The sequence below is a fragment of the Amblyraja radiata genome, chromosome 22 (assembly GCF_010909765.2).
Source record: "Amblyraja radiata isolate CabotCenter1 chromosome 22, sAmbRad1.1.pri, whole genome shotgun sequence".
Lineage (NCBI taxonomy): Eukaryota > Metazoa > Chordata > Chondrichthyes > Rajiformes > Rajidae > Amblyraja > Amblyraja radiata.
The window spans coordinates 39280243-39305636 of record NC_045977.1 but is presented as its reverse complement, the minus strand read 5'-3'; the positions used below and the strand labels follow the sequence as shown (position 1 = coordinate 39305636).

General features: G+C 41.3%; 1 protein-coding gene across 1 annotated transcript in view; it reads left to right on the top strand.

The window, feature by feature from the left end:
- foxk1 (forkhead box K1) overlaps positions 1–24845 on the top strand; it is a 69078-nt gene extending 44233 nt beyond the window's left edge. Inside the window, exons 3-9 of the mRNA XM_033041128.1 lie at positions 3474–3630; positions 5232–5378; positions 8603–8796; positions 16843–17012; positions 18470–18733; positions 20878–21105; positions 23047–24845. Of these exons, the coding sequence (XP_032897019.1) occupies positions 3474–3630; positions 5232–5378; positions 8603–8796; positions 16843–17012; positions 18470–18733; positions 20878–21105; positions 23047–23258 (1372 nt within the window). The 3' untranslated portion in view covers positions 23259–24845. The remainder of the gene's footprint in view (positions 1–3473; positions 3631–5231; positions 5379–8602; positions 8797–16842; positions 17013–18469; positions 18734–20877; positions 21106–23046) is intronic.
- Positions 24846–25394: the final 549 nt, after the last annotated feature.

Sequence of the window (25394 nt, the reverse complement as noted above, 5' to 3'; positions counted from 1 at the left end):
GGCACGCTGTTGCTGGAAATGACCCAAGAGTCTGGATAATGGTACAATGCAACTTTTAATGTGTACAGTTTAAAGGTTGTTATTTTAAGATGGGAGCAAATGCTGTGCTTCTCGTGAGCTTGTAATTTATTTTGTAACTGAAACATAAAGCACCTCTCCCTTTGATAACATATTTTGCAGACTTCTACCGTGTTGTTTTAGAGCATGCTGGCGCAGTGGTTGAAGTTGCTGCCTTACAGCGCCAGAGACCCAGGGTCGATCCTCGCTACGGGTGCTGTCTGTACAGAGTTTGTACATTTTTCCTGTGACCTGCATGGGTTTTCTCTGGCAGCTCCGGTTTCCTTCCACACTTCAGAGATGTACAGATTTGTACTTCGTAAAATTGTAAATTGTCCCTTGTCTGTGCAGGATAGTGTTATTGAATGGGGATCGCTGGTTGGCGCAGAAGGGCCTGTTTCCACGCTGTTTCTCTAAACTAAAGTCACCTCGCACACATTGGATGTATTATAACATAGAACATATAATAGTCCAGTACAGGAACAGGCCCTTCAGCCCACAATGTCTGTGCCAAACATGATGTGAAGACCAACTCTTATATGCCAGCACATCATCCATATCCCTCCATATCCATGTGCCGAACTATAATGTGTTCATCATGATCATAAACTGATGTTGCCTCCTCCTCTCTTCTCTGGTTCTTTTGCTTTGGATTCATTTAAATATTAACAACAATGTCCAGATTGTTGGCTCAGGCAGAACAACGTCAGTTTTTTTTTCCAACCGCTTTGCATTTGCTTGCTTGTTCGTCAACATGAAGAACTTAACAGCTGTGTTGAGGGTGCCACCTGTTGACAACTTTTGCATTGTGTTAATCAAATAGACATTTCTTGCCGTTATAATTGTTTGGGGTGTGAGGGCGTGACCAAGTTGTGGGGAGGAAGGAACGGGCAGAACATGATGAGTAGAAATTAATAATTTTAGCGATTTTTTGATTCTCTTTGGAATTACGCATTTTAGCATTAATACAATAGAAAAACATATAGCATGGTAAGCCTTGAGTAATAATGTGCTACTAATATTTTTGTATATCTATATTTATTTGTGTCAACCATATATTGTGTAGGTATAAGTTTTTTTGTTATGTTGGCTTGATGTGCCATCCTTGCTTGCAGAAACATTCTTATGGGAATATTCAAAGGGAATAGACAATTTCATCAGGTGTCCTGTCATTTAATCTCTCATCCTGCGTTAGCTGTATATTCATTCCAGTTGCTGCTGTGCCTAAATTGGCTGCCTAGTTTTTCTATGAAGCATAGTGGGAAAGCCAGGTGTATCAAAGGAAATTGTCTTCCTCTTCAAACTCCATCATGGTTAATTCCTGTGCTTTTGATATTTTGGATTAACTAGGATTTGGAATATGATTGAGGCTTTGTCATTTTAGTCAATGTGCTTTGTTAACAGCACAAAGGTAACCAGTTTAGTTACATTTCTGATTTTCATGTCACCAATGTCTTCCACTGTGAGTGGAGTCCTCTGTCATCACTCGGCTTTGCTCCTTTTTATTGGCTCTTGAAGCAACTGTGATGATTCTTGGATCACTGGAAATGGATAATTTGGCTTGGATTTAATATTAACTGGTGCAATAATGAATATTTGTCAAAAGTGCCAATTAAGTGAAAGTTGTACAAGAATGCAATGATGTGTAACTTCCCTATTGTCTGAAAATTGCTTGTATTTTGAGTATATTTGAAAAAATGTCATTGGAAATCTTGGAAAAGAACATTTATGAGAGCAGCCTTCTTGACAACAAAGGTTGAGAGTTTATACAGCACAGAAATAAGCCCTCGGCACAACATGTCCATGCTGATATTTTTGTCTATCTGCACTAATCCCATTCACCTACATTGGGTCCATGTGCTTCTATGCCTTGTTTGTTGAAGTGCATGTCTAAAATATCTCCACCACTGGCAGCGAGTTCAGATATCAAAAACTCTGTATGAAGAAGAAAAATATTCCCCTCAAAAACCCTTTAAAGGTCTTTCCTCTGACCTTAAACCAATACCCTGTATCTATCTACCTTATCTATGATTCTTATAGTTTTATATACCTTTATCAGATCAGGCCTTTGTCTCCTTTGCTCCAGATAAAACAATCCAAGCCTATCCAATCTCTCCATAACAAGTTCTCCAATTAAGACAACATCCTGGTGAATCTCCTCTTCAATAACTCTATTGTAATCATATCCTTCACATCATCTGCCCATTCAGTCGGCCAGCATTTTGTTTTGGTCAAGATTCCCAGCATCCACAGATTCTTGTGTCTCCGCATCCTTCCTCTAGTGTGGCATCCTGAACTGCACACGATACTCCAAGTGCAATCTAATCTGTGTTTTGTAAAGTTGCAACGTAACATCACAGCCTTTCTATTTTGTCCCCAACCTACGAAGGCAAGCATGCCATTTACCTTCTTCAACACCGTAGCTACCCCAGTTGCCACTCTCGGGGAATTATAGACTTGAATGTCACAGTCTCTGTGTTCATCAGCATTCTTTAGTGCCCTTCCATTTACTGTATATGTCCTACCCATGCTTGACTTCTCAAAATACATCACCTTGCACTCATCAGGATGAAATTCCATTTGCCAATGTTTCGCAGGTAATGAGGCCCGATCAGGTGTAGGATTGTGTCAAAAATGATTGGAAATAATCTGGAAAACATGGTGCATGATAAGAACACATGTGTGGTTGCCATTTTAAGAAGGAGAGGAACAATATAGAAAATTGTTTGTGGTCATGATCAGAAATGTTGGATATGATCCAATAAATTGTAAAGAGTACTTAGACTTGACAGAGTAGACTGCATGAAAAATTGTAAATTGTTGGTGGCTGCCTGTTGAATATCACCCATGGAGAAAAGATGGATCTCAAATGCACTATGGTCATGTAAAATAATCTGATAATGTTAATCGTTAGCATGCACCTACTTCTTCTTCTTGCGTATGACGTGCACAGCCTAAAGTTGCAGGACAACTTGTTCTATTTGATCTTATTTGATTGTGCACGCCAGGTTGATTGCATTAGTTGCATTAGAGACTGGAGACCTAAGACTTTTGCCTCCATCACAGTGAGGAGATGTTGGGTGGACTCACTGTGGTGGATGTTAATATGTGTTTATTGTTGTTTTTTATTGTATTGTATTGTATGTATGACTGCTTCAATTTCGTTCAGACTTCGGTCTGAATGACAATAAAGGCTATCTAATCTAATCTAATTAGTCAAAACAGGAACGACCACGTGAAGGTCCCAGCCCAGCATGCACCTACTGAATTGGCATCATAAAACTTTGAAATCTATGTTAACATCTTTCCAATTATTGTGCATTTAGGGATTTCTGTGATAGTGATCTTTTGATTGATTTGCATTTATTGATGTGGCAATTGCTGACCAAATGTGTTTCTCAAATTGCTTTGAACAGTGTTCCCAATTCCTGTCCTGTGAGCCCACGAGGTGCCGGCTCCTCTGGTTACCGCTTTGGACGCAACATCACAAGAGATCTACAGCTAGCTGCAGCGTTTGCCGAGAAGGCGGCATCCGAGCAACAAGCAGAAACATCTGGTGGTGATAGCCCCAAGGTTGGAAAAGTTTTACGTGTGCGAATCTCACCTCTCTTGTTGTACTGTTTAAGAAAGAACTGCAGGTGCTGGAAAAATTGAAGGTAGACAAAAATGCTGGAGAAACTCAGCGGGTGAGGCAGCATCTATGGAGAGAAGGAATAGGCGACGTTTCGGGTCGAGACCCAAGGGTCTCGACCCGAAACGTCGCCTATTCCTTCTCTCCATAGATGCTGCCTCACCCGCTGAGTTTCTCCAGCATTTTTTCCTACTCTTGTTGTACTCTTCCCTTTTATGTGTTTCTGGAGACAGTGATGTGTAAATGGTTTGGCAGCTTTCCCAAAAAAACATTCCTGTTTTACCATAAAATCATGAGGGGAACTAGATAGGGTGAATCCTCTATCCTGCGATAATGCAATCAAGAATCAGAGGGGTTTGGGTGAGAAAGGGAAGATGGGGCCTGAGGGGCAATTTATCCATGGAAGAAGCTGCCATAAGATGTAGATGAGGCAGGTACTATTACAAGATTTAAAAGACATTTCCGCATGTACATGGATAGAAAAGGTTTAGAGGGATATGTACTAAATGTGGTAAATGAGACTAACTAGTGCTTGTGGGTCGGCATTAGACTTGAAGTGCAGAGCTGAGCATGTAAGCATTTGCATATTAAATGTATTAATTGATTTCATCATACTTCAACAAAAAAAAAGACAATGTGCTGGAATAACTCAGTAGACCAGGCAGTTTCCCTGGAGAATATGGACAGATGACGTTTCAGATCGGGACCCCTCAGTCTGAAGAAGGGTCCCAAACCGATAGGTTACCTATCCTTGTTCTCCAGGGATGTTGCCTAACCTGCTGTGTTACTCCAGCAATTTGTATCTTTTGTTTTGTGAATCAGCTTCTGCAGTTCATTGTTTCTACATCATTCTTCAATTGTAGATCTTAATCTGCATCAACATATCGCAGAATCATTATGCTACGGGGTGTTTTGCTTTGTTTTTTCACAGGATTGTTGGGTATCACTGTCAAAAAGAGCATTTAATTGCCCTTCAAATTGCCCCTGACAGGGCTACTTCTGAGGACAACCCTGGGTCTGGCGCTGTAAGGCAGCAACTACCGCTGAACCACTGCCGCCCGAATTTTTATATTCCATTACTAAATTATATTACATTACAGAATAATGAAAGGCATAGATAAAGTGTATGTGGAGAGGATGTTTCCACTGGTGGGAGAGTCTAGGACCAGGGGTCCTCAGAATTAAAGGGTGCTCTTTTAGAAAAGGGGTGCAGAGGAACTTCTTTAGTCAGAGGGTAGTTAATTTGTGGAACTCATTGCCACAGAGGGCTGTGGAGGACGTCAGTGGATATTTTTAAGGCAGAGATGGACAAACTCTTGATTAGAATGGGTGTGAAGGGTTATGGGGAGAAGGCAGGAGAATGGGATTAGGAGGCAAGGATCAGCCATGATTAAATGGTGGCATAGACTTGATCGGCCGAATTCTACTCCTATAACTTGTGAACTTGTAAAATTGTTTTATTTTATTTCGACCCTGATGTGTTTTTAAAAAGGTTCATGAGTGTATATATTCCAGTATTTTCAATGATTTTGTATTTGTCCAGGATGATTCAAAACCCCCGTATTCCTATGCACAGCTGATTGTGCAGGCCATATCTTCTGCTCAAGACAAGCAATTAACACTAAGCGGCATCTATGCACATATCACGAAGCATTACCCTTACTACAGGACAGCTGACAAAGGATGGCAGGTGAGTGTACTCACTGGGGTAGAAAAGTATAAGTGTATGATTATTTGAATGGTGTCAGATTAGGAAAAGGGGAGGTGCAACGAGATCTGGGTGTCATTGCACATCAGTCACTGAAAGTGAACATGTAGGTACAGCAGACAGTGAAGAAAGCTAATGGCATGTTGGCCTGCAAGAGGATTTGAGTTTAGAAGCAAGGAGGTCCTACTGCAGTTGTACAGGGCCCTGGTGAGACCACACCTGGAGTATTGTGTGTAGTCTTGGTCGCCTAATTTGAGGAAGGACATTATTGCTGTTGAGGGAGTGCAGCATAGGCTCACCAGATTAATTCCTGGGATGGCGGGACTGACATATGATGAAAGAATAGGTCCTCTGGGCTTGTATTCACTGGAATTTTGAAGGATGAGAGAGGATCTTATAGAAACATAAAATTCTTAAAGGATTGGACAGGCTAAATGCAGGAAAAATGTTCCTGATGTTGGGAGAGTCCAGGACCAGGGGTCACAGTTTAAGAATAAGGGGTAGGCCATTTAGGACTGAGATGAGGAAAAACGTTTTCACCCAGAGAGTTGTGAATCTGTAGAATTCTCTGCCACACGGCAATGGAAGCCAATCCACTGGATGTTTTCAAGAGAAAGCCCCTGTCCCACTTTCCCGAGTTACTCACAAATTCTCCCGAGTTTCAAACTCGGAGAATGTCCGTAGCGATTCCGTAGGAGTCCGTAGATATTTTGTTGCGGCTCGTAATGCCAGCCGTAGTTACTCAGGGCATCGGGTAAGTCGGGACGTTTTTTCAGCATGTTGAAAAATGTCCACGAGTAAAAGAAAATAGCCCTGAGTACCTACGGGTGGCATCTCCGAGTTTGAATCAAGGGGAAAACTCGGGAGTATTCGTGAGTAACTCGGGAAAGTGGGACAAGGGCTTTAGATTTAGCTCTTAGGGCTAAGGGAATTAAGGGATATGGGGGAAAACCAGGAACGGAGTACTGGTTTTGAATGATCAGCCAAGATCATATTGAATGGCAGTGCTGGCTCGAAGGGCCGAATGGCCTACTCCTGCACCTATTTTTTATGTTTCTATGGTTAGTTAACTTTGTTACCTTGTGTGAATGATGTTCAAAAGTTCTATTTGGATTAACTAGACTTTAGAATTGTCTTACTGTTGCTAAGCTCATCTTAAAATGACAGTGATTTAAATGCAGCAAATGGGGATCCAAGGTGTTGGGTCATGATTGCTCGTTTTATATGGCAATTGCTGAAAATAGACTACAAGCCTTTATATAAAATACCATATATATATATAAAATAATATTTAATAATGAGCATTTGTTAAGTTTCATACTAAACTCATAAAATTCAACGGTCATTTTGAGCTACCCCATTGAAACCTTTGGAAGGAACACTGTTATCATAGCTATCTGGAGGTTATAATATCCTGATCACAGAGATGAAAAGCCAGTGCTACTCCCCCATCTAAAACATGGCTCTAATATTGGGAATGTGAAGATAATATAAATGAAAACTACCCTGAATGGTTTTCAGAATTACATTTCTTGGTTTACATTTTTGATTTAGTGCTTAAAATTGGTGTTAACAATCACAGAGGAGAAAAATGTGAGATTCTCTGAGATGATTTGCTCCTTTGTCAAGTTTTAACTGAATTCTAAATGACGGATTAAAGAATTCCTTTGGAGTCCATTTGCAATGTTCGGGGGCAGGCATAAAATGTGTCTGTGGGCAGGCTGCTTCCATTTTAAAATTTGACAAAATTATTCCAAGTTATTAAATCTTTCCTTTCTCACCTAAATATTTCTAATTTCTATATCACTCATTTTATATCAAAAATGTGGAATGTTTTTCAAAAGAATAAACTAAAATAAAATGGTGAGGAAGAAGGAAATAACCTCAAAAAATGGCGAGATTGCAATCGGGAGGAAAAGCAGTGTAAAAGTCAGAAAGGTCTGTGGTTCCATCCTGTGATCAGACAACTCTGCAGACATCCACAAGTCTCTATGAAATCGGCAAGGCAGGATATGTATTTGAACCAATTGTTCAGCAGATAAGTTCAGTGAAAAACTGCAGTGCGTAAGTAATCGCAGCCAGAAGCAAGATCTGTACAAGAGGTGCATATCATACTTAGATGTGATAAATTGTAGCGCATCAGTCTATGGAACTGAGAACTATATTCTGCACTCTGTATCTTCCGCTATTATACTCGAGTTTGATTTAATTGTATGTACATATAGTATATACAATCTGAATGAATAGTACTCGCTAGAATTTAGAAGATTGAGGGGGGATCTTATAGAAACTTACAAAATTCTTAAGGGGTTGGACAGGCTAGATGCAGGAAGATTGTTCCCGATGGTACACAAAATTGCTGGGGAAACTCAGCGGGTGCAGCAGCATCTATGGAGCGAAGGAAATAGGCGACGTTTCGGGCCGAAACCCTTCTTCAGACAGAAGATTGTTCCCGATGTTGGGGAAGTCCAGGACAAGGGGTCACAGCTTAAGGATAGAAGGGAAATCCTTTAGGACCGAGATGAGAAAAACATTTTTTCACCTCTTGAACTCTCTGCCACAGAAGGTAGTTGAGGCCAGTTCATTGGCTATATTTAAGAGGGAGTTAGATGTGGCCCTTGTGGCTAAAGGGATCAGGGGGTATGGAGAGAAGGCAGATACGGGATACTGAGTTGGATGATCAGCCATGATCATATTGAATGGCGGTGCAGGCTCGAAGGGCCGAATGGCCTACTCCTGCACCTATTTTCTATGTTTCTACTCAAAACAAAGCTTTTGACCGTACCTTGGTGCACGTGACAATCATAACCCTAAACACAAATTCCACAAGGGACAGTGAGTCATGGGCAATTCTTACAGTGGACTATAAATTGTTCTTAATATGTGCCCATATAAACATGTTTAGGAATTAAAGGTATACCTAAAAAGGAAATACTTGCACGGCTCTGGGCTAAGTGCAAGACAGTCATTGGCTTGTAAAGAGTTTTACCTCTTGTAAAGAGCTGGCACCGATCATCCTGTTTTTATGCTCTTTGATTCTGTTAAATTTCTGCACTGAGAAGTTGTGTTGCCTTGTAATGAGCTGTCCATGCATCTAAAATGATTTCTGTTATTTGAACTGTATGTGATCCAGAATTGTTGTGCTTAATTGTTCACTTGGTTGCAGTTAAACATTCAATATTCTTAATTTTTCCTCGCTGGGACAGAATTCCATCCGCCACAACCTCTCTTTAAATCGGTATTTTATCAAAGTGCCACGGTCGCAGGAAGAACCAGGAAAAGGGTCGTTCTGGAGAATTGACCCATCATCAGAAACAAAGTTAGTGGAACAGGCATTCCGAAAACGCAGGCAGCGAGGGGTGTCGTGTTTTAGGACGCCTTTTGGACCCATCTCCTCCAGGTTGGAAGCTACACCTTTTTGCAGTTCAAGTCATATTGACATAATGTTCTTGAATTTGTGGAATGTTTTTGGATAAACTCACAGGATACTTCGAGCAATTCAGTAAATAAAAAACTGATCAACATAGGGCTGACTATTCTGAATACTCCTTTCAAATTATCAAGTATATGCAGTTTACTTCTATGATAGAAGAAACTGTACAGTCATGTGGAGAGGCCGTATGTTATTCCATGCCTATGTCGTTCCACAGAGAAAATTATGATGTGACAAGGTCAAGCTGAGGAATGCTTTGGTATAAAGATAATCTCAACTGCTCTGGAACTGTGTAGAAAATACTGCGCGTGCTTCATGCTGCATAACCTACTGCAGATGTAAATACCAGTGTGTTATTACTTGAAATATTCTGTTCCAAAATTCACTGCTGCTGAGGAACAGATAATCCCAAAAGAGTTGTGGTTTCTCAAATAATCACAAATGCTCTTAGAAAAAGGCAGAATATGGTGCAGTGGTGCTGACTCTTTGCCTTTTTCCCCTTGTGCTGTCCTCTGGCTGTGTGCAGAGCTGAGTAAGTGTTTTCCCTTGTTCCTACTGTAATTATACTGTATCGATTTGCTCACTGAACACTATGATGGATGTGATTTCTATACCCATCTCTTTGAAATTGTAAAAGAGTAGGCGGGATTGAGAAATAGCATCGTCCATTTATTTCCATGCCCATTCTCATTATCAAGCGAGATTTTGGCTGGTTTTGAACTTCCATTTGAGACAGAAAGTATTGTATTTAATCCAAGATAGTACGAATGATTAACGACATTTTAATGCAGCCCTGGTGGTTGTTGAAGATGCCAAATTTTGTGATACAGATGGAATTATTAAACATCATTTGTCCTCTGAATGGCTGGCCTGTGGTAAATATGACAAAAGTGGAATATAGGCTTTTTTTTCATTTTGCATTTTTAGATGCAGACCAGTTTTCCTTACATATATTTTGTTTGCTGGCATTTTTCTTCATGTGGCCCAAGGCACATCGATTTAAAAAAAACATAGAAGTAGGTTCCACTTTCGTTTAGTTTAGTTTAGAGATGCAGCGTGGAAACGGGGCCTTCAGCCCACCGTGTCCGCGCCGACCAACAATCACCCTTACACTAGTATTATCCTACACACTAGAGACAATGTACAAAGGCCAGTTAACCTACAAACCTGCACGTCTTTGGAACGTGGGAGGAAACCAGAGCACCCGGAGAAAACCCACGTGGTCACGGAGAATGTGCAATCTCCATACAGAGCGCCCGTAGTCAGAATCTAACCCGCATCCCTGCCGCTTTGAGGCAGCAACTCTATTGCTGTGCCACCATGTCGTCCTAATTTGGATGTGATTGCTACTGGTTTCCAATTTGGCTCTGCTAGCCAAAAAAGGAAGATGGGTTTCTTGTTTCTTGGAACCAATAGTTTTTGATAGATGGAAATACCTCTAAATACGTAGTTAGTTTTAGTTATTGCCGTTGGTACACAGTCAATGCACACCTGATTGTATCCTTGAGTATAAAACATTTAAGAGCAGGCCTAAATGTGATGTTTATGATAATAAAGAATCTGATAGGTAAATCTGGCAACGTTATTTCCTCTGAAGTGCGGGTTATTCCTCTTTATCACAAAGTTAGAAACAGCTATTCAAGTTTCATGCCAGAAATTGTAGCCACGGCACCAACACTTGTGTGATCTTGGGAGAAATTGTGACATGCACAGTCATTTTCCTTTTCCCCTTTCCAATACTTGAACATAATTGTATACGGTAAGATTATTTATCATTCTGGTGTCTCAATTACTGCTACGAGAAAAGCATTGATTTGCTATGATGCTCTTGATCCTGTCATCAAAACAAGCACAGGTACGTATCCCCTATACATTAAAAAAAACCAAAGGCACCTACACATGCTGTGTGCTGCTGTGCCAACCCCAGCCTTTCCATTGGTGCTGGTCAGCAATCAGATGGTGATCTTGTCACCCCACAGCTCTGTGGAGTGAACCTCTGAGGCGGAGATTATCCGAGATTGTATAGGTAGGGGATAACTGAGTGACCACATTGCTAAGATGCCAAGTCTCTTTCTCTCTCCCTCTCCCTCTTTTTTTTTTCTCTCTGTCTCTCTCTCCCTCTTTGTCTCTTTCTCTCTTTTTCTACCTTGCCTCTTACTCTCTCTCTCTCTTGTTCTCTTCCTCTCTCGTTCTCACTTTCGCTCTCGCTCTCTCGGTTCTCTGTCGTTCCCTCAATATGCAGCGATCCGTTATATTAATGTGAGTGTGGTAGCAGCCTCTGGACACAGCGGTACTGCCACTAATGTATGGGTTTGGTGCAATGATCTATTTTAATGCTAATTTCACTAATGCTTACATTTCAATGAGCGCATGCTGAGCGCTAAGCAAGCTGACGGCGGAGTGACTAATCTGGTAAATCACTTCAGGATAGTTAATGATCAAAATACTGACACAGCAATTGACCTGTCATGTTCTCCAGCGTTTTCCCAGAATTGTTCAGTCTAGCCCGCACCAGGTTCCATGATATGTATTATCATCATTCAAATCATTTCACTCTTGTCCTGTTCCACTGTATATATCTACCTTGTTTTCATTTTCTGCCTTGCCTCCCAGATAGTGCTGTTTTAATAACTCTTGTTCCCGTGTATTCTTTGTTTCCTTTGAACATGCTTATACCATCTTGTTTTCTCTATTGTACTTCCTTAAAGCCCTGTCCCACTGTACGAGTTCATTCAAAGAGTTCTCCCGAGTTTGCCCTGATTCGAACTCGGAGATTTACGATAACGGCCGCTCGTCGGTACTCGGGGCTCTCGTGGACATTTTTCAACATGTTGAAAGGTCTTACCGAGCTTACCTGTCGTTAGCGAGTCTTTCCGAATACCTGCCGTTAGCGTTACGAGCCGCTAAGAGACGTCCCCGAGCTCCAACGTACCCGCTACGTTTATTCTCCGTGCTTACCACGAGTTTGATTTTTTTTTTAACTCGGGAGAGCTCTTGGAATGAACTCGTACCGTGGGACAGGGCTATTAGATTCCTAGACTGCTTTCACTGCTGTCTAATGTAAAAATCACTAATTGTCCACCTTTGCTCTTTCACTTATCTGTCAAACATTCTCATTTCTGTCACACTCAGCTTCCACATTAGCATCCAGCCGATTTCCTTCAATTTCAGTGCTCTGGATTCTATTATCCGTTCTTGCAGCATGTTTATTCATTTAGTTTCAGTCGTGGATTTTCAATCTGTGGTTGATTAACTCTGAGACATTTCCTCTTCAAATATTCTGAGCCATTTTGTTCTCAGAAACGTAGCTGCTTAAAAAGCTTACAACATCATAGTTAAGTACTGCATTTCTGATACAAGGATAATCGCCTCACCAATATTAGTTATGGCATTCCACAGTCTTTCTCATATTAGTAGTAGTTAATGAATGTGATCCAAGTTCCATTGGAAATGGTTTATACCAGTTGAAATGCTTCTTCCTTGTAAAATATAGGAAAATTATAATCACAGCTTGAAGATCAAGGTGTACAAAAGATGTTCAGTAGATTAAATCATTTTTCTGGTTAAATAACACTTTTGTGTCCTCCTTATACCACAGCAGTATGATGCTTTTCATTAAGGTTCACCAGACTGATTCCTGGGATGTCAGGACTTTCACATGAAGAAAGACTGGATAGACTCGGCTTGTACTCGCTAGAATTTAGAAGATTGAGGGGGGATCTTATAGAAACGTACAAAATTCTTAAGGGGTTGGACAGGCTAGACGCAGGAAGATCGTTCCCGATGTTGGGGAAGTCCAGAACAAGGGGTCACAGTTTAAGGATAAGGGGGAAATCTTTTAGGACCGAGATGAGAAAAACATTTTTCACACAGAGAGTGGTGAATCTCTGGAATTCTCTGCCACAGAAGGTAGTTGAGGCCAGTTCATTGGCTATATTTAAGAGGGAGTTAGACGTGGCCCTTGTGGCTAAAGGGATCAGGGGGTATGGAGAGAAGGCCGGTACAGGATACTGAGCTGGATGATCAGCCATGATCATATTGAATGGCGGTGCAGGCTCGAAGGGCCGAATGGCCTACTCTTGCACCTATTTTCTATGTTTCTATTAGAATACAAAGTAACTCAGCAGGATAGTTCTGAAGGGTCCTGACCTGAAACGTCGCCCATCCACGTTCTCCGGAGATCCTGTCTGACCCCCTGAGTTACTCCGGCACTTTGTTTTCAACGCAAAATTCCAACAGCTGCAGTTCCTTGTGTCTCCATGATGCTTTCCATTGTTTTGTGGTTTAAGCATGAGGATTGGTGAGTTTAATTACAGTGAAATGACTTCATTTTATATAAAATTGATTGGATAGTTTGTTTAGATGTCACTTTTTAATTTCAGGTTTGTAATGTCTTATTTTAAAATTCAGGTTCGTAATTCTTTCGACCATCGCATTCCTCAGAGATCGACCGCAGAACTAATTTTTAAACATTAGCATTTTGGTTTAGTCCAATAAAACGGTAAACCTCCTAAATCTGCGCATGCAATGTCTTGTTCAATAATAAGATTAATTAAAGGATTGAACCTGGTCCTCTTAAGTGCCTTGTTTTGAGATGCTTCCAATTCTCAAGGAGCAATAAAACCAACAGTTCAATGTTGAACAGATGGTGGAGTATTCATCCAAAATCGGTAGTTCTGTTCGAGCTATCATGGCCAATGTTGCGACGGACCAATCAGTATTTTGAAGATGATTTTTCTTAATGCTGTCAACTGGTTATGGATCTTAGTTATTGTGTTTTGTAAAATGCCCCCTACCATTAAATAAAAATGAACATTTACCCAACAATTGATATTTTTCACTTAGTTCTCCAGATGTGCCAAACTGTATTAATTTAGTAGGAAATGAAGCTGCTTATATTTTATTTTTCCTGGGGATATTGTTTAATCATTTCCAATCTCATTGTTTTTCATGGACATCGCTTTGATTTAGAATGTATTGAAATTATTATCATGTTTTATTCTATAGCCTTTGTGGTTGTAGACAATACGGGGAGAAAAGATGAAGCTAGCCAAGAATATAAAGGAGGATAGTAAAAGCTTCTTTGGGTATGTGAAAAGGAAAAAAAATAGTTAAGACCAAAGTTGGACCCTAGAAGACCGAAAAAGGAGACTTTATTATGGGGAACAAGGAAATGGCAGATGAGTTGATCCGTCTTCACTAAGGAGGACACAAACAATCTTCCTGATATAGTAATGGCCAGAGGATCTGGGGTGACGGAGGAACTGAAGGAAATCCACATTAGGCAGGAAATGGTGTTGGGTAGACTGATGGGACTGAAGGCTGATAAATCCCCAGGGCCTAATGGTCTGCTCCCAGGTTACTTAAGGAAGTGGCTCTAGAAATCTTGGATGCATTGGTGATAATTTTCCAATGTTCTATAGACTCAGGATCCGTTCCTGTGGATTGGAGGGTGGCTAATGTTATCCCACTTTTTAAGAAAGGCGAGAGAGAGAAAACAGGGAATTATAGACCAGTTAGCCTGACATCGGTGGTGGGGAAGATGCTGGAGTCAATTATAAAAGATGAAATAGCCGCACATTTGGATAGCAGTAACAGGATCGGTCTGAGTCAGAATGGATTTACGAAGGGGAAATCATACTTGACTAATCTGGATTTGTTTGAGGATGTAACTCGGGAAATGGACAAGGGAGAGCCAGTGGATGTAGTGTACCTGAACACTATTTCAGAAACCATTTGATAAGGTCCCACATAGGAGATTAGTGGGCAAAATTAGGGCACATGGTATTGGGGGTAGAATGCTGACATGGATAGAAAATTGGTTGGCAGACAGGAAACAAAGAGTAGGGATTAACGGGTCCCTTTCAGAATGGCAGGAAGTGACTAGTGGGGTACCGCAAGGCTCGGTGCTGGGACCGCAGCTATTTACAATATACATCAATGATTTGGATAAAGGGATTCAAAGTAACATTAGCAAATTTGCAGATGACACAAAGCTGGTGGCAGTGCGAACTGTGAGGAGGATGCTATAAGAATGCAGGGTGACTTGGACAGATTGGGGGAGTGGGCAGATGCATGACAGATGAAATTCAATGTGGATAAATCTGAGGTTATCCACTTTGGTATCAAAAACAGGAAGGCAGATTACTATCTAAATGGCGTCAAGTTGGGAAAAGGGGAAGTACAACGGGATCTGGAGGTCCTTGTTCATCAGTCTATGAAAGTAAGCATGCAAGTACAGCAGGCAGTGAAGAAAGCGATTGGCATGTTGGCCTTTATAACAAGAAGAGTCGAGTGTAGGAGCAAAGAGGTCCTTCTGCAGTTGTACAGGGCCCTAGTGGGCTGCAGGGAAAATGCTGGGAACTATAGGCCGGTGAGCTTAACATCCGCAGTTGGTAAATTACTGGAGAGGGATCGGATATACAGGCATTTGGATGGGCAAGGGCTGATTTTGTACGAGGGAGGTCGTGCCTCACAAATCTGATTGATTTTTTTGAAGACGTGACCAAAAAGGTTGATGAGGGTAGAGCTGTAGATGTTGTGTACATGGACTTCAGTAAGGCATTTGACAAGGTTCCGCATGGTAGGCTGCTCTGGAAGGTTAGATCGCATGGGATCCAAGGAGAGAGAGCTGAATGGATAGCAAATTGGCTCCATGGAAGGAAGCAGAGAATGATGGTGGAAGGTTGCTTCTCAGACTGGATGCCTGTGACTAGTGGTGTGCCTCAGGGTTCGGCGCTGGGCCCATTACTGTTTGTCATCTGCATCAATCATTTGGATGAGAACATACAGGGCAAGATGAGCAAGTTTACTGATGATACAAAAGTTAGTGGGTTTGCAGATAGTGACGATGGTTGTGAACGATTGGAGCAGGATCTGGATCGATTGGCCAGGTGGGCGGAGGAATGGTTGATGGAATTTAATACAGAGAAGTGGGAGGTGTTGCATTTTGGGACGTTGAACAAGTGCAGGACCTACACAGTAAATTTTAGGCCTCTTGGTGGTGTTGTAGAGCAGAGGGATCTCAGAGTACAGGTCCTTGCCCAGGTTCCTTGAAGGTCAAGTCGCAGGTAGATAGGTAGTCAAAAAGCCTTTTAGCACTTTGGCCTTCATCAGTCAGAGTATTGAGCATAGAAGTTGGGAGGTGATGTTGCAGTTGTATAAGATGTAGGTGAGACCGCATTTAGAATATTGTGTTCAGTTCTGGGCACCAAGTCATAGGAAAGATATTGTCAAGCTTGAAAGGGTTCAGAAAAGATTTACGAGGATGTTGCCAGGACTTGAGGGTGTGAGCTATTGGGTGAGGTTGAGCAGGCTGGGTCTCTATTCCATGGAGCACAGGAGGATGTGGGGCGATCTTATAGAGGTATACAAAATCATGAGAGGAATAGATCGGGTAGATGCACAGAGTCTTTTGCCCTATGTAGGGAAATCGAGGACCAGAGGACATACATTCAAGGTGAAGGGGAAAAGGTTTAATAAGAATCTGAGGGTTCATTTTTTCATACAAACGGGATTGAGTGTATGGAATAAGCTGCCAGAGGAGGTAGTTGAGGCTGGGACTATCCCATCGTTTAAGAAACAATTGGACAGGTACATGGGTTTGCAGGGATATGGACCAAGCGCAGGCAAGTGGGACTAGTGTAGCTGGGACATTGTTGGCCGGTGTGGCCGAGTTGAGCCTAAGGGCCCGTTTCTACACTGTATCACTCTATGACTATGACTCTATTTGTACACCCATGCATAGACACAAAATGCTGGAGTAACACAGCAGGTCAGGCAGTATCTCTGGAGAAAATGGATAGGTGACGTTTCGGGTTGGAATCCTTCTTCAGACCTGACCCGAAACGTCATCTATCCGTTTCTTCCAGAGATGCTGCATTGCCCGCTGAGTTACCTCTGCATTTTGTGCCTTATCTTTGGTGTAAACCAGTATCTTACACCATTGCTTATGGAAATGTATTAGTGTTTCACGAAGGGCTCATTTTATAAACATGTATATTAATATTTCAGGAGTGCCCCTGCTTCTCCTAGCCACCCAGGTCTTCTCTCTCCTCATTCAAGTGGATTGCAGACACCTGAATGTTTGTCTCGTGAAGGATCGCCTATCTCTCACGACCACGATTTCACGAGCTCCAAGCTGGCATCAGTGCCAGAGGTTCGTTACTCTCAAAGTGCACCAGGTAACTATGCCTCGTTACATCAGAGAATTCTATCTTTACTCCGGCCTTGGGACTTGCCACATTGAACAATCTCTTTAATTTGATTGTATCAATAAGAACAGGATTTCACACAATTAGGACTCTGTTTTAATTTGTTACGCTAATTAGGTTTAATGTTGTATGCACTCAGTTTACAGTTTATCCATTTTTTTCAAAACCCTTCCCCTGTGTTCTAATCCCACCTGCGGGATTCTTCCACTGCTCAGGAATTATAATTTATTTGTCAATACGATTGTCTGGGAAATCCTAAACATGAATAGTAAGGTTCTCCGATGGAAAACAGAGACGCATGGGATTTTTCGGCTCCCAAACCAAAACGTCGTCGGCCCATTTCCCTCACAGATGCTGCCTGACCCACTGAGTTCTTCCAGCACTTTGTGTTTTGTATGATCGTAAACTGGCTGCCTTATTTTAGTCCCAGAAAGTGACGGCCTTGCATGATACCTTGCGCAGCAGGTTGAGAACTGCAAGTGTTGGGACCCTTTAGGCCGCAATGCTTTGGTGCACTGCCCTGATGGAGTAAATGTTCTTATCCACAGCTGGGCATAAGTTAAATCTGGAATCATTGTCTTATCAGTGACACTTGGTTGCTTAGCTGAAGAGAAATTGGGAATAACTGTCTTATTTAGCCCATTAGGCTAGCCAGTCCGGATTCCTAGTTGACCTGACATGTGGACACAGTTTTTACTTTTTTTCCTGACAGGTAGCTTAAGTTAACATTAAAGGTTTAAATATGGTCCTAAAGCGGTCAAATGGGACTAGCGTGGATGGGGCATCTTAGTCATCGTGGATGAATTGAGCAAAATGGCCTGTATCCGTACTGTGTTTCTGTATGGCTCTGACTGGGATGCGGAGATTGCTAACAGTCAGTCAGAGACCGTAGTGAGGATGGTGGATGAAATGGGTGGCAAGGAATTTGTGTTGGGAGTTGGCCGGTTTCTTTGCACCTCAGTCAAAGGGTGCTGTAACAAGATAAGTGGCCTAAATGCCTGCCTCCCTACTAAGTCCACTGGGTGTGTGGGGATTCAGAGGCGATGTCTTCAGGTTAATCCACCGTTTTGTTGGAAGAAATTCCAGGAGGAGGTATTGAAAGTGTTGTCTTAATAACACAGAGCTTTTGAGGGTTAAGGTGGAATTGGTGGAGGAGAGCTGGGTATTGTCAGCCTGAATAATAAATTGATAATATCGAGATGCTGAATTTTTTAAAGGAATGGAACATCAAAGTGCAGAGGCACATTGAAAGGTTCATTTTTACAATGATAGTAGAAGAGGAGCAAAACTAGATGGATCAGTGTTTTGCATTGTAAAACTATGGGGAAATTTATATCTGCACTCGTAACATGAGATTAATTGTTCTCTTCTACATGTAAATGTTGTGGTTGAATCTGAAGGCTTGATGTTTGTTTCCCTCTCTCTAGGTTCCCCCGTTAGTGGTCAGCCTGTTATAATGGCAGTGCCTCCCCAACCACCTGGTATTGTAAAATCTGTGGCCTACATGCCTGCCTCCCTAATAACTTCCCCACAGTCTTCTGGCCATGCCATTCACGTGCTTCAGCAAGCTCCCACTGTAACCATGGTCAGGGTGGTCACCACATCAGCTAACTCCTCAAATGGTTACATCCTAACTAATCCGAGCCACATCGGTGGGCAGATTATACAAGATTGTTCCAGTGAACAGAAAGGTAATTATTTCTGGTTTCTATACGATTGTGGTTTTTAAAAACCTTTAATATGTTTAAAGCTTGAGTGCGCGCCACCAGGCTCGGGCAGTTTCTTCCCCTCTTGTTACTAGGCTTTTGAACAATCCATCCATAAGTTGGGGTACTGTTGATTCTCCACTACCTCATTGCAGACGTTGGATTTGTCTACGGAACTATGCGCGACAATGCTGAAAACTAACATCGTGCACTGTATCTTTCCCTTTGCTCTACCTATTGTACTTGAGTGTAAATTGATTGTATTTATGCACAGTATTATTTGATTTAATTGGATAGCATGCAAAACAAAAATTCCCTTGAGTGACCCGAGTAAATGTTCCACACACATTAACTATCGTAATCTAAAGCTCGCTGTCTTTGTAAACCGATTACATTGTTGTTTTCAGAAGGAAATTGCATAGAAAATCGGAGGGGAAATTTACAGCGTTTTGTGGAAAATTGGGAATTGGATATCTCTGGATTACTTTTGTAGGAAGTTTTGGTGTGAGCTTTTATGATGTCTTTCCATCCGGAAATGATGCTGTAATTCATGGCTTTCATTCAATCAACTCTTTAATCTACTTGATATTAGGATTCTCTCCACACGTCATTCTTTCCAGTTTGGAGACTGGTGCAGACACCAGTTTTCAGGTGTATAAAATTATGAGGAGAATAGATAAGTTGAATGCGCAGAGTCTTTTGCCCAGAGTAGGGGGGAATCAAAAACCAGAGGATATATGTTTTGAACTAAGAGGGGAAATATTTAATAGGATCCTGAGGGGCAACATTTTCCACACAGAGGGTGATGGGTAAATGGAATGAGCTGTCAGAGGAGGTAGTTAAGGCAGGTACTATACCAAACATTTAAAAGATATTTGGACAGGTACATGGATAGGAAAGGTTTAGAGGGATATGGGCCAAACATAGGCAGGTGGGACTAGTGTAGATGTGGCATCTTGATCGGTGGGCTTAACGGGACTGTTTCTGTGCTGTGTGACTCCAGTCATAACTATTCTGTCAACGATTGTGAGTATCATCACGCTCCTCTCAATTCCTGGCCAGGTTGTGGAGTAACTCGGTGATCATCTTTGCTCTGATCGCTCACTAATGTGATATCCACCCCGTCATAAGTATTTAATGGTCTGATAATCAGCAATTCATCGCACAGGCTAGCCTCCTCCTCTATCGACTCCGTCTATACTTCCCGCTGCTTCAGGAGAGCATCCAGTGTAATCGAGGACACTCGCACCCCCTCCATTCATCCCTCTCCTGTCGAGTAGGGAATACAAAAACTTGAATGCTCATGCCACCAGATTCAAGAACAACTTCTTCCCCGCTGTTATCAGATTCCTGAACAGACCACCCATATGCTTGGGTTGAATTCTCAATCACCCAGTCTCCATTCATTGTGGCCCTTGCAGTTTTGTGTACCTCTTTCTCAGTAACTGCTCTCTGAGAAACAAACTGCTGGGGAACTCAGCACATCACAGACGATGCTTCGGGTCCAGACTCGAAACATCGTCTGTCTATTTCCCTTCACGGATGCTGCCCAACCTGTTGAGTTCCTCCCACACCTTGTCTTTTGCTCAAGATTTCAGCCTCTTCAGTCCCCTGTATGGCCATATTCTACACTCTTATTCTCTTACACAATCTTGTGTACTCGTGTATGGTACGACAGCACACAAAAACTAATTTTTTCACTATATCTATTACAATATCAAAACTAATGATCACAAAACTCTTTCCCGTCTGACACTTCATTTCATCAATAATTAATCCAAAGATAGACACAAAATGCTGGAATAACTCAGCAGGTCAGGCACATCTCTGGAGAAAATGAATAGGTGACATTTCGAGATCCGTCTTCAGATTCGAACAGAAACGTCATCTATTCCGTTTCTCCATAGATGCTGTCTGACCCGCTGCGTTACTCCAGCATGTTGTGTTGATCTTTGGTGTAAACCAGCATTTGCAGTTCCTTCCTAATAATTAATCCATATCCACTTGATTATAAATTGGTCTTCATAGTAAAATTCAGAATTTGCATCACAATATGAATGCAAGGTGTACATTGTGAGCTGTGGAGGAGAATTATTATTTTTTTTTTTCTGTTTGAATTGTGTTTACAGGAGTCCTTGATGATAAATCCCTTATGACATTTACCAATGTACCGACTGGCAGTCGAGTGATTCAGACAGTAAGCAGCCAATTTCCCCAACATGTACCCGGGCAGATGGTCACCATCTTGCAACAAGCACCAGCAACTTCCATGGGACAGCACCAACTTCCAGTGAAGGCAGTAACTCAGAATGGCAAACATGCTGTTCCTGTAACAAGCCTTCAAGGAAATACTTACAGTAAGTCTTTTAGTCGCTTGGTTTTTAATATTCAGATATAGAATATATTTTATTCATTGGAGAGAAGGAATGTGTGACGTTTCGGGTCTTCTTCTTCTTGCGTATGTCATGCACAGCCTAAAGTTATAGGACAACTTGTTCTATTTGATCTTATTTGATTGTGCATGCCGGGTTGATTGCATTCGTCGAAACAGGGCGGACCACGTGAAGGTTGCAATCTTCCACCCCATGTTTCGGGTCGAGACCCTTCTTTTTGACCCGAAACGTCACCCATTCCTTCTCTCCAAAGATGCTGTCTGTCCTGCTGAGTTACTCCAGCATATTGTGTCTATCTTCAATTTAAACCAGCATCTGCAGTTCTTTTCAACATATTTTTTTCATTAGCAGCAGACCAAGGCAATGTGGTTACATAAAGCCATTCTTCAACTTATAAAAGGGATGACTTTTAGGGAAACATTGTGTTTAATGTAATTTTGTATATTAAAAAGGCTGGGTGATAGCATTGTGGTACCTTATATTCCCATGCATAGAGAGTGGTGTGCCAATTTGTTATAGTTAATAATGGATTTGTACATCAAATTCATAAAGCCCAAAGAGTTATCATGAAAATTGGTGAATCAGACGTTCATAAATTGAGGAGTATCTGCATGTACGTTAGGAACCCTGTTGTTTCATTGACATGAAAACTGAAGTAGGCAGCAATTCTTCATTATTGATTATTGGTTATTATCAATAATGCTAATAAATATTACTATTATGTTTTTGCAATAAATATACATAGAACTTTGTTGCAAGAAGTTTGTACAACTTGAGCTTCAGATGTCCAATAAAATAGTTAACCTTGAAGTAGACAACATTGGGTTGTGTTTGTGACAATAACATGATTGAATTTCTACTATTTTATAAGAAGTTTGTGGGAGATGTTCCTTGTTGGTGGACGGTGTTTCCATGCTATGTCTTCCAATCAAATAAATCAATTAATCAAATATTTCTGGGGATTAGCATCAGCAACAGAATATTCCACCTCAGTGAGTGATTTTGCATCGTATCGCCTCTCGGTGTACGTTTAAGGTGAGAGCGGAAAGATATAATAGGAACCTTAAGGGCAACGTTTTCACACAAGAGGGTGGTGGGTATATGGCAGGAAGTAGTTGAGGCAGGTATTATAATAACATTTAAAATATGTTTGGACAGATACATGGATAGCAGAGGTTGAGAGGGATATGGACCAAATGTGGTCGGGTGGGACATTTTGGTCAGCATGGATGAGTTGTGCTGCAGGGCCGGTTTCCGTGCTGTATGACTCTATGACTATTAGCTTCAAGGCCTAGCTTAATGAACGCAGTAAAAAGGCATGTAGGAGGCACAGATCATGACTGATATGGGTTCACAGTAGGTATCGTTACAGTGCAAGACCACATTGAAGTTAAAAGGCATTTAGTTTCACAATGGCACAGGGGTAAAGTTGCTACCTTACAGCGCTAGAGACCTGGGTCCGATCCTGACTCTGGGTGCTGTTTGTACAGAGTTTGTACGTTCTCCCTGTGACCACGTGAGTTTTCTCCGGTCTCCTCCCTCACTCCAAAGACGTAAAGTAAATTGCCGTCGGTAAAAAATTGAAAATTGTCCTCGGCGTGTGGGATAATGTTAGTGTATGGGGGGTCGTGGACTTGGTGGGCCGAAGGGCTTGTTTCCGCTTTGTGTCTTAAAAATCTAAAAGTAAAGATGTTAAAAACTATGCAATCCTGCCGGGTATAGCTGTGAATGTTGATGGACAATTAAAACAACTCACAGGAGGTCACTGATACTGCTGGACCTACTGCGATTTTCCTAACATTCTCTGCTTTTATTATCGTCACTGCTTGTAGTTTCTTTTAATTTTTTAACCAAATGAAAGAAACATGTTTTTTTTTTTTAAACTGATTTTCTTCCCTTCCTCAGCCATCACTAATCCACTACAGATCCTGGCTGCACAGGCTACATCTTCCTCGCCTGTAGTTGTGACCAAGCATATTGTCACAGAACTGCAACATTCAGCTTCGTCCGTGGCCGAGCCAGACGCCAAGCGACCTAAGATGGAAGAGTCGGCTGGGTCAGGTTCCAGTCTTGCTGTGATCACATCAACTCCACAGATGCAGGGTACAAGCGACTAAAGCAAACCGGAATCAAGGAAACAGGTTACATTGGCGAGGATATTCTCGGGTGTTCCACTGGAAAGAAAAAAAAACAGAATTCCAAGGTGCCAAACTGATGGGAGAGAGGGAAATATAATGAGCCTGTCTTGAACTGAAGCTCGGGTTTTAAATGAGGAAACAAGATAGCTGACTGTAGGATAAATGGTGGCTGAAGTGGAGAAAGCAGCCATTTCCATAATTCTGACTTTGTTGGTATTTTAAGAGCCTTAATTTAAACGAAAATGCTCTGCAGGATTGGTGGGAGGGAAGCAGATGACTTGAGTTCCTCAATGCTGCAGTGGGATATTGGCAAGTACACGACTTGGCAACACGGAAATAGGACTCTTAAGCGTGCTGACTTGCATAATTAATTACTACAAACCATCTGAGTACTGCTGAATTGCCATTACTTGTGCACACGGTCCCTCCGAGAAAAAACAAAACTTTAATTGATTGAAATCTAATATTACCGCCCTGGTTTATCACGGAGACTTTTTATGCTCACACCTGGTGCCACGATGTTCAGCTCGTTTGTCCCGCTTGCATTGCACTTTGCAAAACTGCATCCTCAGAGTGTGGCTCACTTGGTGAAGACTGCTTCCATTCTAACCAAGAAACATGGTTGTTTGGAGGTATAGACTGCAGTGGCTCTGTAAGATTGAAATTTATTTTAAAATGGGATAATTCCTACTACTGTTAAAGCCTACCTTTTGGGGGGGGGTTTTAGGTGGTCCTGACTCCCTGCACTTCGTGTCATTAACACAAAGATAATTATCACATCTTATTGTTGTCAAAATGATATTGTTTCCCCACACTGAAACTGTTTTTTAAGTGCTTGCTTGCACCAAACTCTGAGAATTGTGCTTCACGAATCACTTTGTCAAACTTGGCAATGATGTTTTAAAACATTTTCAAACCATGTCATAGCCCACAAATGACTAGCAAAGCAAAATCTTAATTATTGATATTAAGTAGTGGCTCGTAAAATCAATGCTGTAATTGGGATCAGTGTCAATAGATGCTTTAGTTACCCATTGACATGAATATATTCTCAACGTTTCATTTGCTGAAAATGACCAAGATATCTAGCAGTGATTAGGTTTTTAAAAAAATGTGTAATAACAAATTATAGCAAACACAATCAAGTTATTTATATTGTTTGATTAAGTCTGGATTTAATCCCCGTATCAAATCTAATGGACATCTGTAATTGATCCAGATTCTTCATGAGATTAATTGGCTTTCAAATATGCATCATTGTGTGTTTAAAAAAAAATTAAATATTCTGTTCTGTGGAAAGAAATGATATGGAAATATCTGAAGCCTTGAAATAGGTGTAACAAATTAGTTTGGACCCAATTGATCACAGTTTACTCTGCTCTGAGAACTTCTTGAGACCATAACTTGCGTACCATGTCAGAACCATTAATATTGTTGCCTAACAATGGCAAGCTGATCATTCGACCCAAGTTTGTGTTTATCCACTAAATTTCTTTTATACTCTTTTCTAAAGGTCGCATTTCAAAAAGAAAAATAATCTTGTTTTTACCCACTTTACACACCACATTGTGTACTTTGTGCTACTGTTTATCCAGATCTGGGGCAAATTTGTAGGCATTTGTAATGTTGCCTGGAAAAGCATAACAAATGTAAATACGCAAGAGAAAATAATCTGTCAGAGACTTGTGCAGTAAATATTATAATTTGCTTTGGCAGACTGGAGCAACATTTGAAAGTAGTGAACATTTGCACCGTACCACCTCTCTGAAACTGCAGAAGCAAAGCTGCTTTTTATAGAAATTAAGTTTTATAAAATTTTTTATAAACTAGCCTTTTGTCAATTTTGAGGTATAATCTAAAACCAAATGGACTTGTTGTTCATCAGTCTGAAGAAGGGTCTCGACCCAAAACGTCACCCATTCCTTCTCTCCTGAGATGCTGCCTGTCCCGCTGAGTTACTACAGCACTTTGTGTCTACCTTGCTGTTCATCTTCTCCATTTCTTCGTTCTTACGCAGTCACCTTGGTATCAAGGGTAACTTGCTGCCACTCTGGTTCTGTGGGTTGTGAGGGGGCTAATCAGGCCAATGTTGGAACCACAGACACGGCAGAAAAT